Below are 10,519 nucleotides of genomic sequence, written 5' to 3'. Positions count from 1 at the left end.
GTTGCATTTGTTGGAGCCAGAATATCGAAAAACATAACTGTAGTTTAAGGGTTTTTTAAGCGCATTTAATATGCGACACACAGTAGGTTTCAATTTATTTTTGGAATCTTTCAAGATCTTGGAAACTGGCGATCTTTTTCCATTTACTTGTTATTTCAATGTTTAGTCTTAATCAACATTATTTGATTCTCTTCAAATAAATCCAGATTTCTTTGATTTAAATTAATGGCTATAGCCACCAATTTGATACGAAAACATGGTCCAGATATCAGTTTCGGCTAGTGTACGTTGCACATCCTCACCTCTTTCTCAATTACCCACACTTTCATAGTACGGTAGGGGTTTAGCACTTAATCAAAATTGGTTACAATAGGTTTATTGTCAATTAATCAAACCTTGACAGTGTGCGGCATCCATGGCGCACGCGGCCATCACCTTGGGCCATACCTCGGGCGATAGATAGTACTCTCTTGGCAGTGTTAGTTACACTCTTGCAGGACGTCAGAGCTATACAGTGACTTTGCGAATGCACAGTACTCACATTTAAGAGCGTGAACCAAGCCTGACTTCAAAACGAAATCTACTCGTACCGCTTGATAAGCGCCAATTGAGATATCGACAGTGTAATAAGATGTCCGATAGCCCCGACTGCGACTCCCTTGGCCACGGAAAGATCATTTTTCTACCTGTTTGGTCGCCGAGCAGAAGCATGGCTACAAGTGGCTCATTTAAATCTCTGTAGATTGTAAAACAATTGTGTACAATTCGTATAAGTGATGAAGTGTTGTGCACAAAGCGGACAGTAACCATTATTATTACTTTCAGCAATCTGCTAGGAAGTTGTTTTCAAACGTCCGGAAAACGCATCTTACCGTTGATCAGCTGATAGTACCAGTCAACTCAACCGAAATCCAAAAACTTACAAAAGACTGAACACATCCTGAAACCATCATGGGACGGAGTATTACGTATTTAAGGCTTGTAGTTATGGTGCTTACTTCGGCCGCCTGGTGTCTCGCTGCACCGAAAGCAGGAGGATTAGAGCTTATCATACTGCACAACAACGATATGCACGCGCGGTTCGAACAAACTGGAGCATATAGCAACGACTGTCAACCATCCGATGTGGCTAGCAACCGTTGCTATGGAGGATTTGCGCGCGTTGCACACAAGTGAGTATTTGCTTTCTAAACCCCAGGAAAGTAGCGTGAATGATCAAGAAACGGCTATAGTCCTACAAACTAATACAACCAAACAATTATTCCAGAGTTCGCGAGTACCGAACGATGGAAGCTTCCGGAGGTGTTCCGATGTTATATCTCAATGCAGGAGACACTTATACGGGTACGCCTTGGTTTTCGGTGTATAAGGATAACATAACGGCCGAATTTCTAAACATGCTGAAACCCGACGCAATCGTAAGTGATGCAAATCGTCGAAGGTGTACTTTTAACTCGCGGTATTAATATCATTACCATTTCTATTTGCAGTCCCTCGGCAATCACGAGTTCGATCTGGGTGTAGAAGGGTTAGTTCCTTTCTTGAACGAGGTCGATTTTCCAGTGCTGGTCGCCAACCTTGATCTTTCCAAAACGCCGGAAATGCAATCCACCAGATCTTTACAGCGATCAGCCATTTTTACGAAAGCGGGCATACGGATTGGAGTAATCGGATATCTGACCCCGGAAACGAAGCAACTGTCACCGATCAATACGGTCGATTTTCTGGATGAAATCGAATCGATCAAGTAAGTAAACAAATTGATAGTAGTATTTAGCGGTTTGCTTACTTTAATAAGACGCCTGAAAGTATGCAAATCGCTGAACATTTTGCATTTTCTCTTCACCGTCACAGGACTTTGCGTTGCGTTCTGTATTACGCTTTGAACTAGTAGGAAATATCGAACAGTCAGCATCGTTCTTAAATACTATTTCGTTTCTTTTCTCTCTAGCAATGAAGCAACTTCATTAAAACAGCAAGGAATACATATTCTGATTGCACTCGGTCACAGCGGGTTGGAACGCGATAAAGAAATCGCGGCCAAGTGTCCCGATATAGATCTGGTCATTGGAGGCCACTCACATACGTTCCTTTACAGCGGTCCCGCCCCGGATGTCGAACAACCGGCCGGTCCATATCCGGTGATGGTGAAAAACCCTGCCGGAAAGGATGTTCCTGTGGTGCAGGCGTATGCTTTCACCAAATATCTCGGCTATCTGCACCTGGAGTTTGATGCCGAAGGCAATCTGATCGAGCTAGACGGTACTCCTCTGCTGCTCAACGGTACGGTCCAGCGGGACTCCGATGTGCTGCAGCTGCTCGAGCTTTACCGACCCGGTATTTTGGCGCTGGATGAAAAGATTGGACAGTCGTACGTGTTTCTCGACTCAAGTCGGTGTCGATTTGAGGAATGTAACATCGGTAACATGATCGCCGATTCGCTCGTCATTACACATGCGGTGACACGCGAACAGAGCAACGATGGGTATTGGACTGACGCCGCGATCGCGTTTATACAGGGCGGTGGTATACGTGCGTCTATAAACGCCGGTCCGATAACGATGAAGGATCTGAAGACGGTGCTCCCGTTTGGCAATGCGATGGTAATGACCGAAGTTAACGGCACGCAGCTACACCAAATGCTCGAACAGAGCGTCCGTCGGTACGATGGAGTATCCGGTTACGGTGAATTCCTGCAGATGGCAGGCGTAAACGTAGAATATGACCTGACGCGACCTCCAATGCAGCGCGTTGTTCAGGTTAAGGTACGGTGTGCAAGATGTCAGGTACCTATGTACGAAGACCTGAAAGAGGACGAGCACTATCGCATCCTGTTGAGCCAGTTTCTGTACGACGGAGGCGATGGGTACGATATGCTTCCTGGCTCACCGCAAGAATTGCTCACATTTGGTGAGTATGAAATTACGGAAGAGTATCTAAAGCGATACTCGCCCATCTATCCTGCGGTCGAGTGGCGCATACGTTTGACAGGGCGACCGACCGATACCACTACCGACGGTCCAGCTGCGAGCACTACCACCATGATGACCACCAGCACGACTGAGGACAGTGGAGCTGGACGGACGTACGGCGTAACGATTTCCACCTTCGGAATAATTCTGTTGTCAGCAATGTTGACATACACGCGACACCTATTGTAAATAAATGTGGTAGGCTGCTTAAGTACACTGCTGTTTATATGTACAGAGCTGTAGATGGGATTTGGGGATTCCCACTGGGAAATACAGCAGATGAATCACGGTTAGTGGTGAACAAACAATCAATAATACAAATCACACGTTGCTTAGCATTAAGACGATAAAGAAGAAAAAAACTGATAACAGAAAAAAGTTAATGTTGAGTGCAGTTTTTGCAATGAAAAATACGAAGAAGATTCACTCCAATTAAAGACAATTTTACGTTTTATTATAAATGTTCATACATTTTTATTCGAACATTCCACTCATGGTGGAGTGGAAAGTGTTATTCTAAAGGTGTTTACATTCGCATCCAATACACATGCTTCGTACAGCACACAGCTTCGTTTAACCGTTTCCTTATTATTCTCCTCATGTTCACATCGCATTATCACCCCACACATTGTCCTCTATCCAGTCAATGTAGTGTGACACCTTCGTGTAGACTGCCTTCGAGTTACCTATGCCGCAAATGCCACCCGTGGATGTGATACCAATCACCCCATAAGAACAGGACTTCGAATCGGACACGACCTGTAGCGGACCGCCCGAATCACCCTGGCACGTGTCGCGACCCTGCACAATGCTACCGATGCACAGCTGTCCATCCTTAATACCACTCCGGAACTTTGGTTGCCCTTTGAACATACGCACACAATCAGCGACCGGAAATTCGTCCAACTGCACCTTCATCATCGTGGTGGACAACACTCCACTGTACGCTTCGTTGTACCCGAAACCGGTCGCAACGTAGCGCTTTACGTGACGATCCTCCGTTTCCCACAGGCAGGCCGGTCGGATGCTTTTCGACAGGCCTATCGGGTACTTTAGCTTCACCAGTGCGATGTCATTGTATGAACGTGAATTCAAATAGTCCGGATGTTTCCGAATGCTGCCAATATCACTATCATGCTCGAATTCAGAATCGGATGTGGTGTCATACTCGCCAAGACGCACAATCGTCGGATCTCCTTCCGAAAAGCAGTGAGCAGCGGTTAGGATGTGCTGATCACTGATGAGTGTGCCGCCACACTTGAAATCGAAGTCCAGTGGGTTTGTCTCCTTCGGCCAGCCCAGCAACGCGTGGTGCGGAAACTCGCCCTGCTTTGCCTGTTCTCCACCAACGATCAGCTGTACGACATTCGTGCAGTTATACACATCGAAATGGATCGGTTGCGGATTAAGCGTGAGTGGTATGAGGGTCTGTCGATTGATGACGACATTCTTATATTCTTCACACTCTGAAAAAGAAAAGGTGTGGGCTTAGCGGAGGACCTCAAATCTACAATGCACCGTACCGAACTTACTCTGCGTGGCAAGGCGTCCTTAAGTTTCGCGCAACAAGTAAGCATCGCATCAGTAGACCGGCAAGCAATGTTAAAGAAACGGAACAATGTTATTAACATGCCACACACCGCAGGCAAACATCCGCAAGCGTATTACCTTGAACAATGCAGCAGCACCAGCTCAGTGATAACACCATCGCCAACAAACGCATCTCTTTTCTCCGAATCCATAAGTTCTTCATTGTTGACAATATTCCGCACTGTGGGCTGATTTCTATACCGAGAATGGTGGCCGTAATGTTTGCTACCAATTAAATTCTTGAGCCGACTTCCACCAAACGTCACTGTACGGCAGCAAGTTCAGTACTGTTCCCGAGCCCGGCACGAATCTTCCATCACAGCGATCGGCCTGCAACGATCAACAATCAACGAACTGGTCTTTCCACTTTTGTGCTTCTGTCATAACGCGTGCTACGGGCGGTATGAAACTAGTTTTTTTTTTTGTATTCTGGCTCGCATCTGCCGCTATCAACATGGGTCGCTACAACGATGAACCGTGGCAGGATCTTTTCTTTTTTTCTTTCCTATATATATTCCTTTCCTACTTCGATGGAGTAGAACCGTAAGTTACGTCAGATAACGAATAGAAATGTAGTAATCTGCCGAAATAATCTGTCATACAGCGGCAAAGTTTTAGAATTTTGATCGTTTGTTTATTCAATTAGCGGCCGTTCCGATACGAATTTAAAAAAGAGTATTTTCCCGCGAGTAATGTTATACATCAAAGCATCATGATTATATTGTTAGCATTAATCATTATTTAATATTTAAACAGATTGGTTAAATCAATGGTTTTGTGGTAAGCGTAACTATCCTTCTTAGCAGAGAAGCGTTGATTTTGCAAGGCTAGTCCTCGACACTCTGCTTAGCACCCGACAAAGTTTGAATCGATTTGAATATGTAAATTAATTAAAGCATATCAAACTATTTTTGGGCAAACCCCTTAGTACCGAAACAGGTCTTAAAATTCATGTGATAAATAAATTGTTCGTTTTTCCTGGCTGGCACAGCCTGGGCAGAGCATAGTTAGCACGATCATGATCACCGTTAAATCTAGAAGAAATATAGACTTTATAGAAGAAATAATACTTTCAGATAAGCTAACATAAATAAGATAAATGTCTTACAAGCACCAAACACAACTATTAATTACATGTTCCAATTCCGAATTTGATATCAATTTTTATTCTGTCATCGAATGAATATTGTGGCTGTACCTTTCGTCTTGAGATACAATGTTAAACTACAGTACATTAGAGCCCCAAACATTGTCTTCTATCCAATCCAGATAATGTGCCACCTCCGTGTAGATGCCAAGCGATTTCCCATATGCACAGGCCCCACCAAGAGACGTGATGCCAACAATGTGGTATGTGCAGGTCGTCTCATTGGACACTAGCTGCAACGGACCACCCGAGTCTCCCTGACAAGTGTCCTTGTTCGATGTTACGCTTCCGACACATAGCTGACCCGGGCGTACTCCGTGGCGTAGCCGCTGGAAGTGCTGCCGACATCTCTCCCTCGGGAATTCGTCCAGCTGTACCTTCATCAGCGCTGGCGACAGTTCCGTATCGAAGAAATCTCGCCGCCCGAACCCAGATGCAATGAACTTTGAGGTAGTACGGTACGGCGAATCCCACAGACATGCAGGTCGTATGTGTTTGCTCAGCGGCACGGGTCGCTCAAGCCGTATTAAAGCTACATCATCGTACGGTTGGCTTCGTGGGTAGCGAGGATGTCGCCGTATACGAGCGATCTTGAGCTGGAGCTCCTCGTTCGACCGTGACGTGGTGTCGTGCTCGCCGAGCCGTACCACCGTTGGGTCGCGATCGGAAAAGCAATGAGCTGCCGTCAGGACGTGCTGCTCACTGATCAGTGTACCACCGCACAGAAACTCATAGTCCGAAGGGTCGTTCTGCTTGGGATAGCCTAGCAGCGCCTGATGCGGGAACTCACCCTTACCGGCCTGCTCTCCACCCACAATCAGGCGCAGTTCGTTTGTACAGTTAAACACTTTTAACCTAATTGGCGTTGGATTGAGCAGCAGATGTATGATCTGGTGTGTCTCCGTAATAATATTGCGATACTCGTTACACTCTGACGACGAAAAACGATCGTATCAAACGGTGAAATTACTCCTGGAAGTTAACACGGGCTACTTACTCTGGACTGCAATCCTTTGGCCTGAAGATGCAGAAGTTCATTATTGAAACGAAAACACATCAGAATGACACATAAGTACGCGTTAGAATCACTTTTTCCTTAAGGTAACCTTTAACATACCATTACTAATATTACAGAAAAGTAAAAATATTAAGAAGCCCATATACTGTAGCTCTAAACAGATCATTCTCACTGCTTTCAGTCACCTGGTCGCCTGTAAAGAAACGTTACTTAACAGTACCAACAGAAATGATTATTCTCCAACGGTTGATCTCAAACTAACTCACAACGATGCGCTTCGCCTACGCAGCAGTGCAGGCTGTATTAAATGACCCCTCGTGCACAAAACAGGTTTATTTGTCATGCAATTCTTCAACCTATAGAAAGAGTGCTGGTTGATTCGTTCAACAAAAAGAGATTTGTCCGACGCAGTGTATCTTCAGGTCGCGGTTTCAATTAATCATGAAGGCATTATCATAGAGTCAGCTGTTTGGAGTTACTCGTCAAGGGCGGTAAAGCATAGCAGTGTGCCAGCGCTTCGATCGAGGACTTTAAACTTCAAATGCGTTTATCTCGAAATCGTTAATCGTTGTGTAATTTTCGTTTATTTTTACAATTTTGCGAATTTGCAAGCTTACCAAAGAAGAAAACAAATGCATCTACAAGTGCGATGAAAGTTGCAAAAGAGATTGCCTATATGCTCAAACCGGTTACGACACACATTAGGGATGGTTTTCCACCGTGTCACAATGTTTGTGCCCAAACAACCTGCTCGATCCAGTCCAGATAGTGTGCCACCTTCGTATAGATTGCCTTCGAGTTGCCAACACCACAGGCGGATCCCGTGGACGTCAAGCCAACGATGTTATAGATGCAACTTCTCGGTTCCGTAATCGTCTGCAATGGGCCACCGGAGTCACCCTGGCAGGTATCCTTGCCTCCCGCGAGGCTTCCCACACACAGCTGCCCCTCGTCGATTCCATCGCGAAATTTGCGATTATCCCGAAACAGTTCACCACAGTCACCGGAGGGAAATAGATCGAGCTGTACCTTCATCATCTTGGTCGATAACTCGAGGATGCCTGTAAACAAAAAGCTACCGTTTAATGGTTTCTGATGACACCCTCAGGTTGTACACGTACCTTCCTCCTGTCTGCCGAAACCCGTAGCCACGAAACGGCTTATATTGAGTGTGGGACTCTGCCACAAACATGCCGGGCGTATCACCTTCGAAAACAGTACCGTCTCGTTCAACCGCACGAGGGCAATATCATGATACGAGCGAGTGTTTCGATACTTTGGATGACGGATGATCTCGGCGATGCCGAAATCAAGCTGCGCCGTTGAGTCTACGGTTAGATCGTACTCGCCCAAGCGAACAATCACCGGATCGCCGTAACTGAAGCAATGGGCGGCGGTCAGCACGAAGCGATCCGATATTAGCGATCCACCGCAGCTGAAGCTGTAACGCTCGGAGGAGCCACTTTCGGTCGGGTAGCCTAGCAAGGCGTGATGGGGAAACTCGCCATGCTTCGCTGCTTCACCGCCAACGATCAATTCCACCACATTCGAGCAATTGTACGACTGATAGTAGATTGGCCTAGGCTTCAGTGTGAGCGATATCACACCACGCTGCGACGAGATTATTCTACGATATTCTTCGCACTCTGTAAAGTAAAGGAAAAGCCACTAGTCACGAATTGTTTTGCATGTTGCATATATTCAGGCGCATTGCTCTCACTCTGTACGGAGATCCGCTTCGCTGCAAATATATATGGGAAAGGAAATTGTTATCCTATTGCTAGATACAGGACTCCGTCGTGGTTTCACTTAACGTACCTGTCTGTCCATTGCATAGTACTAGACACAGTCCCAGCAAGCAGACTGTAATGTAACCAACAGCCCTGCTGCTAAACATGATGTGCTGGGTTTGGACAGAGGTCAACAATTCCGGTAGTGATGTTTCACGAGCTGCACTTGATAAGACCGTCCGACACAGACTAACTGCGAAGCGGTTCGAATGGATGCTGACCATAATGTAAACATGTTGTAGTAACAACGTTTGCAATCATTCTACGCTACAGTGCCTACCAATAAAAACACTCAAACTGTGTAAATCTACAAATCTGTGTCTATCTCTTAAGAATCGTATCATCTTCCATAGTGTAACAGAGCATTAAGGATAGAACATGGGTTTGTGTTTATTTATCCGTTTTGTGCGATTAATCCACTCATACACTCTCACACGTATACGGCCGCTGGACCAATTTCAACCGCTCACTTATCAATTTTGGCAGTTAACAACCGATCTCTGCAAAGACGAACCGATCAACTCCGATGACCCCCTTGCCAAAACAGGTCGAGTGCATTTTGTTTTAGAAGTCTGTGTGAACATTGGCTTGATTGGTGATCGGGGGTATAAATACGGCACAGTAGGCCGTCGATTTTGGAGAAGTGGTTCAAACCAAGAGAAGATTGCGAGATGCACAACCGAGTAGTTCAAATTGTGTTCGCTGCTGTGCTGTTGCTCTGTCTGGGCGACGTTAAAGGTGGGTTTTATCAAAGTTTAATGCTTGTGTTTTGTAAATAATTCATTTTATGTTCCTCTCTTAAATAGGACTTCGCTTAGCGGAACAAAGTGAGTGATGGTGCAGCCTCCAAGGTGTAATTCACCATAAATACTGAACCTCTTCGTTTATCCCCCCAACAGAATGTCAGGAGTACCGGAAGCTGATATCTTCCTTTACGTCTAAGACGTCTGGTAGGACGAATGACTACGTCACACCACCGAACGGAATACCAGCAAAGGATGGCGAATTCCCCCATCAGGTGCGGGTCGGACAGTGGTTCTACGAGGACGAAGACACGGAGCACATTTTCCGTTGCAGCGGTGCCCTCATCAGTGAGCGTTACGTTCTCATTTCGGGTCACTGCTTCTGGACAATGGGTGACGAAATGGTGTCACTTGGTCGTCATGACTACACACGTCCCTCTGCCCTCCCGGAGCTGTTGGTCAAACGAGATAATCTGACGCTGCATCCCACTTTTGACGAGATGGTGAAGACATCCTACGACGATATTGCACTGTTGCGACTCGCCGAACCCGTCACCTTTACCTCACACATCTATCCTGCCTGTCTGTGGACAGAGGACACTCTGCCCGCATCACAAAAGTTAACGGTGACAGGGTTTACCACTGGCAAGCTGGGTAAGCAGGCCTAGGAGGGAAGTGGCAATGGTATATTCGTACTAATCTGCTAACTTTACTGTCTTAGTCAACGACACCCAGGATACGCATCTGGTTAAGGTACAGGTGAACCGTGTTCCGAATGAAATGTGCACGCAAGCGTATGCCGATAGTGATTACTACCCGCAGGGCGTTACCGATTTACTGCTCTGCGTGGCGTCTCCCGTAGAATGGAAAGCAGCCTGCGATGGTGATGGCGGTAGTCTAATGCAGACGCTTGACGATGACTCCGGTGACGTGTACCGGCTTATCGGCGTAGAAGCCAAGGGTCACGATTGTGACAAGGCGTACCAGACCTACCCCTACACCTATTCCAAGGTACAACAGCACCTGGATTGGATCGAGAGTGTTGTTTGGGGCTCGTAATTGCCAACTTACGGTTGGAACTTCCCGAGTGAAGGAGTGAAGAAACAAATAAATAATGCTTGATGAGCAATGGAATTAAAGAACCGTGGCGGTTTTGTACAAATCTTATCGTTTATTCATTCTCATACTCTTCCATCCCCTGTCAGTGCATTCCAGTGTATCTGTCCGTGGAAAACGCATGCCCGGGGTTTGGACGGCTA

The 10,519-nt window shown here is 46.1% G+C and overlaps 5 protein-coding genes across 5 annotated transcripts; 2 read left to right on the top strand and 3 right to left on the bottom strand.

Annotated features, from left to right (window-relative positions):
• Window positions 1-951: 951 nt before the first annotated feature.
• Window positions 952-3,161, top strand: LOC128719834 (protein 5NUC-like). The gene is made up of 4 exons (XM_053813472.1): window positions 952-1,172; window positions 1,268-1,418; window positions 1,491-1,747; window positions 1,952-3,161. The coding sequence occupies exons 1-4, from the start codon at window positions 952-954 to the stop codon at window positions 3,159-3,161; spliced, it is 1,839 nt and encodes a 612-aa protein (XP_053669447.1).
• Window positions 3,162-3,575: 414 nt separating this feature from the next.
• On the bottom strand, window positions 3,576-4,725 carry LOC128709761 (serine protease snake-like). The gene is made up of 3 exons (XM_053804779.1): window positions 4,641-4,725; window positions 4,505-4,522; window positions 3,576-4,438 (listed from the first exon to the last, which is right to left on the bottom strand). Exons 1-3 carry the CDS (start codon window positions 4,723-4,725, stop codon window positions 3,576-3,578), a joined length of 966 nt encoding a protein of 321 aa, XP_053660754.1.
• Window positions 4,726-5,786: 1,061 nt separating this feature from the next.
• On the bottom strand, window positions 5,787-6,893 carry LOC128709756 (serine protease snake-like). The gene is made up of 3 exons (XM_053804775.1): window positions 6,827-6,893; window positions 6,707-6,727; window positions 5,787-6,640 (listed from the first exon to the last, which is right to left on the bottom strand). Exons 1-3 carry the CDS (start codon window positions 6,891-6,893, stop codon window positions 5,787-5,789), a joined length of 942 nt encoding a protein of 313 aa, XP_053660750.1.
• A 557-nt stretch (window positions 6,894-7,450) lies between these two features.
• On the bottom strand, window positions 7,451-8,624 carry LOC128709755 (serine protease snake-like). Its single transcript, XM_053804774.1, has 4 exons — window positions 8,546-8,624; window positions 8,448-8,468; window positions 7,849-8,373; window positions 7,451-7,788 (listed from the first exon to the last, which is right to left on the bottom strand). Exons 1-4 carry the CDS (start codon window positions 8,622-8,624, stop codon window positions 7,451-7,453), a joined length of 963 nt encoding a protein of 320 aa, XP_053660749.1.
• Window positions 8,625-9,188: 564 nt separating this feature from the next.
• Window positions 9,189-10,319, top strand: LOC128708370 (serine protease persephone-like). The gene is made up of 4 exons (XM_053803346.1): window positions 9,189-9,255; window positions 9,324-9,344; window positions 9,417-9,914; window positions 9,982-10,319. Exons 1-4 carry the CDS (start codon window positions 9,189-9,191, stop codon window positions 10,317-10,319), a joined length of 924 nt encoding a protein of 307 aa, XP_053659321.1.
• The last annotated feature ends 200 nt before the right edge of the window (window positions 10,320-10,519 follow it).

The sequence above is a fragment of the Anopheles marshallii genome, chromosome 2, assembly GCF_943734725.1.
Source record: "Anopheles marshallii chromosome 2, idAnoMarsDA_429_01, whole genome shotgun sequence".
NCBI classification, from domain to species: domain Eukaryota; kingdom Metazoa; phylum Arthropoda; class Insecta; order Diptera; family Culicidae; genus Anopheles; species Anopheles marshallii.
This window is presented reverse-complemented; position numbering and strand designations above follow the sequence as displayed.

What these genes read in the sequence shown, in the direction of transcription:
- LOC128719834 (XM_053813472.1), top strand. Translation starts at nt 952, where the DNA reads ATGGGACGGAGTATTACGTATTTAAGGCTTGTAGTTATGGTGCTTACT. An exon ending in TTTGCGCGCGTTGCACACAA is followed by an intron (nt 1,173 to 1,267) that starts GTGAGTATTTGC and finishes CAATTATTCCAG; the next exon opens with AGTTCGCGAGTACCGAACGA. An exon ending in TGCTGAAACCCGACGCAATC is followed by an intron (nt 1,419 to 1,490) that starts GTAAGTGATGCA and finishes TTCTATTTGCAG; the next exon opens with TCCCTCGGCAATCACGAGTT.
- LOC128709761 (XM_053804779.1), bottom strand. Translation starts at nt 4,725, where the DNA reads ATGAAGAACTTATGGATTCGGAGAAAAGAGATGCGTTTGTTGGCGATG.
- LOC128709756 (XM_053804775.1), bottom strand. Translation starts at nt 6,893, where the DNA reads ATGATCTGTTTAGAGCTACAGTATATGGGCTTCTTAATATTTTTACTT. An exon ending in TTTCTGTAATATTAGTAATG is followed by an intron (nt 6,728 to 6,826) that starts GTATGTTAAAGG and finishes CTGCATCTTCAG; the next exon opens with GCCAAAGGATTGCAGTCCAG. An exon ending in CCAAAGGATTGCAGTCCAGA is followed by an intron (nt 6,641 to 6,706) that starts GTAAGTAGCCCG and finishes TTTCGTCGTCAG; the next exon opens with AGTGTAACGAGTATCGCAAT.
- LOC128709755 (XM_053804774.1), bottom strand. Translation starts at nt 8,624, where the DNA reads ATGTTTAGCAGCAGGGCTGTTGGTTACATTACAGTCTGCTTGCTGGGA. An exon ending in ACTATGCAATGGACAGACAG is followed by an intron (nt 8,469 to 8,545) that starts GTACGTTAAGTG and finishes ATATATTTGCAG; the next exon opens with CGAAGCGGATCTCCGTACAG. An exon ending in GAAGCGGATCTCCGTACAGA is followed by an intron (nt 8,374 to 8,447) that starts GTGAGAGCAATG and finishes TTTACTTTACAG; the next exon opens with AGTGCGAAGAATATCGTAGA.
- LOC128708370 (XM_053803346.1), top strand. Translation starts at nt 9,189, where the DNA reads ATGCACAACCGAGTAGTTCAAATTGTGTTCGCTGCTGTGCTGTTGCTC. An exon ending in CTGTCTGGGCGACGTTAAAG is followed by an intron (nt 9,256 to 9,323) that starts GTGGGTTTTATC and finishes TCTCTTAAATAG; the next exon opens with GACTTCGCTTAGCGGAACAA. An exon ending in GTTTACCACTGGCAAGCTGG is followed by an intron (nt 9,915 to 9,981) that starts GTAAGCAGGCCT and finishes TTACTGTCTTAG; the next exon opens with TCAACGACACCCAGGATACG.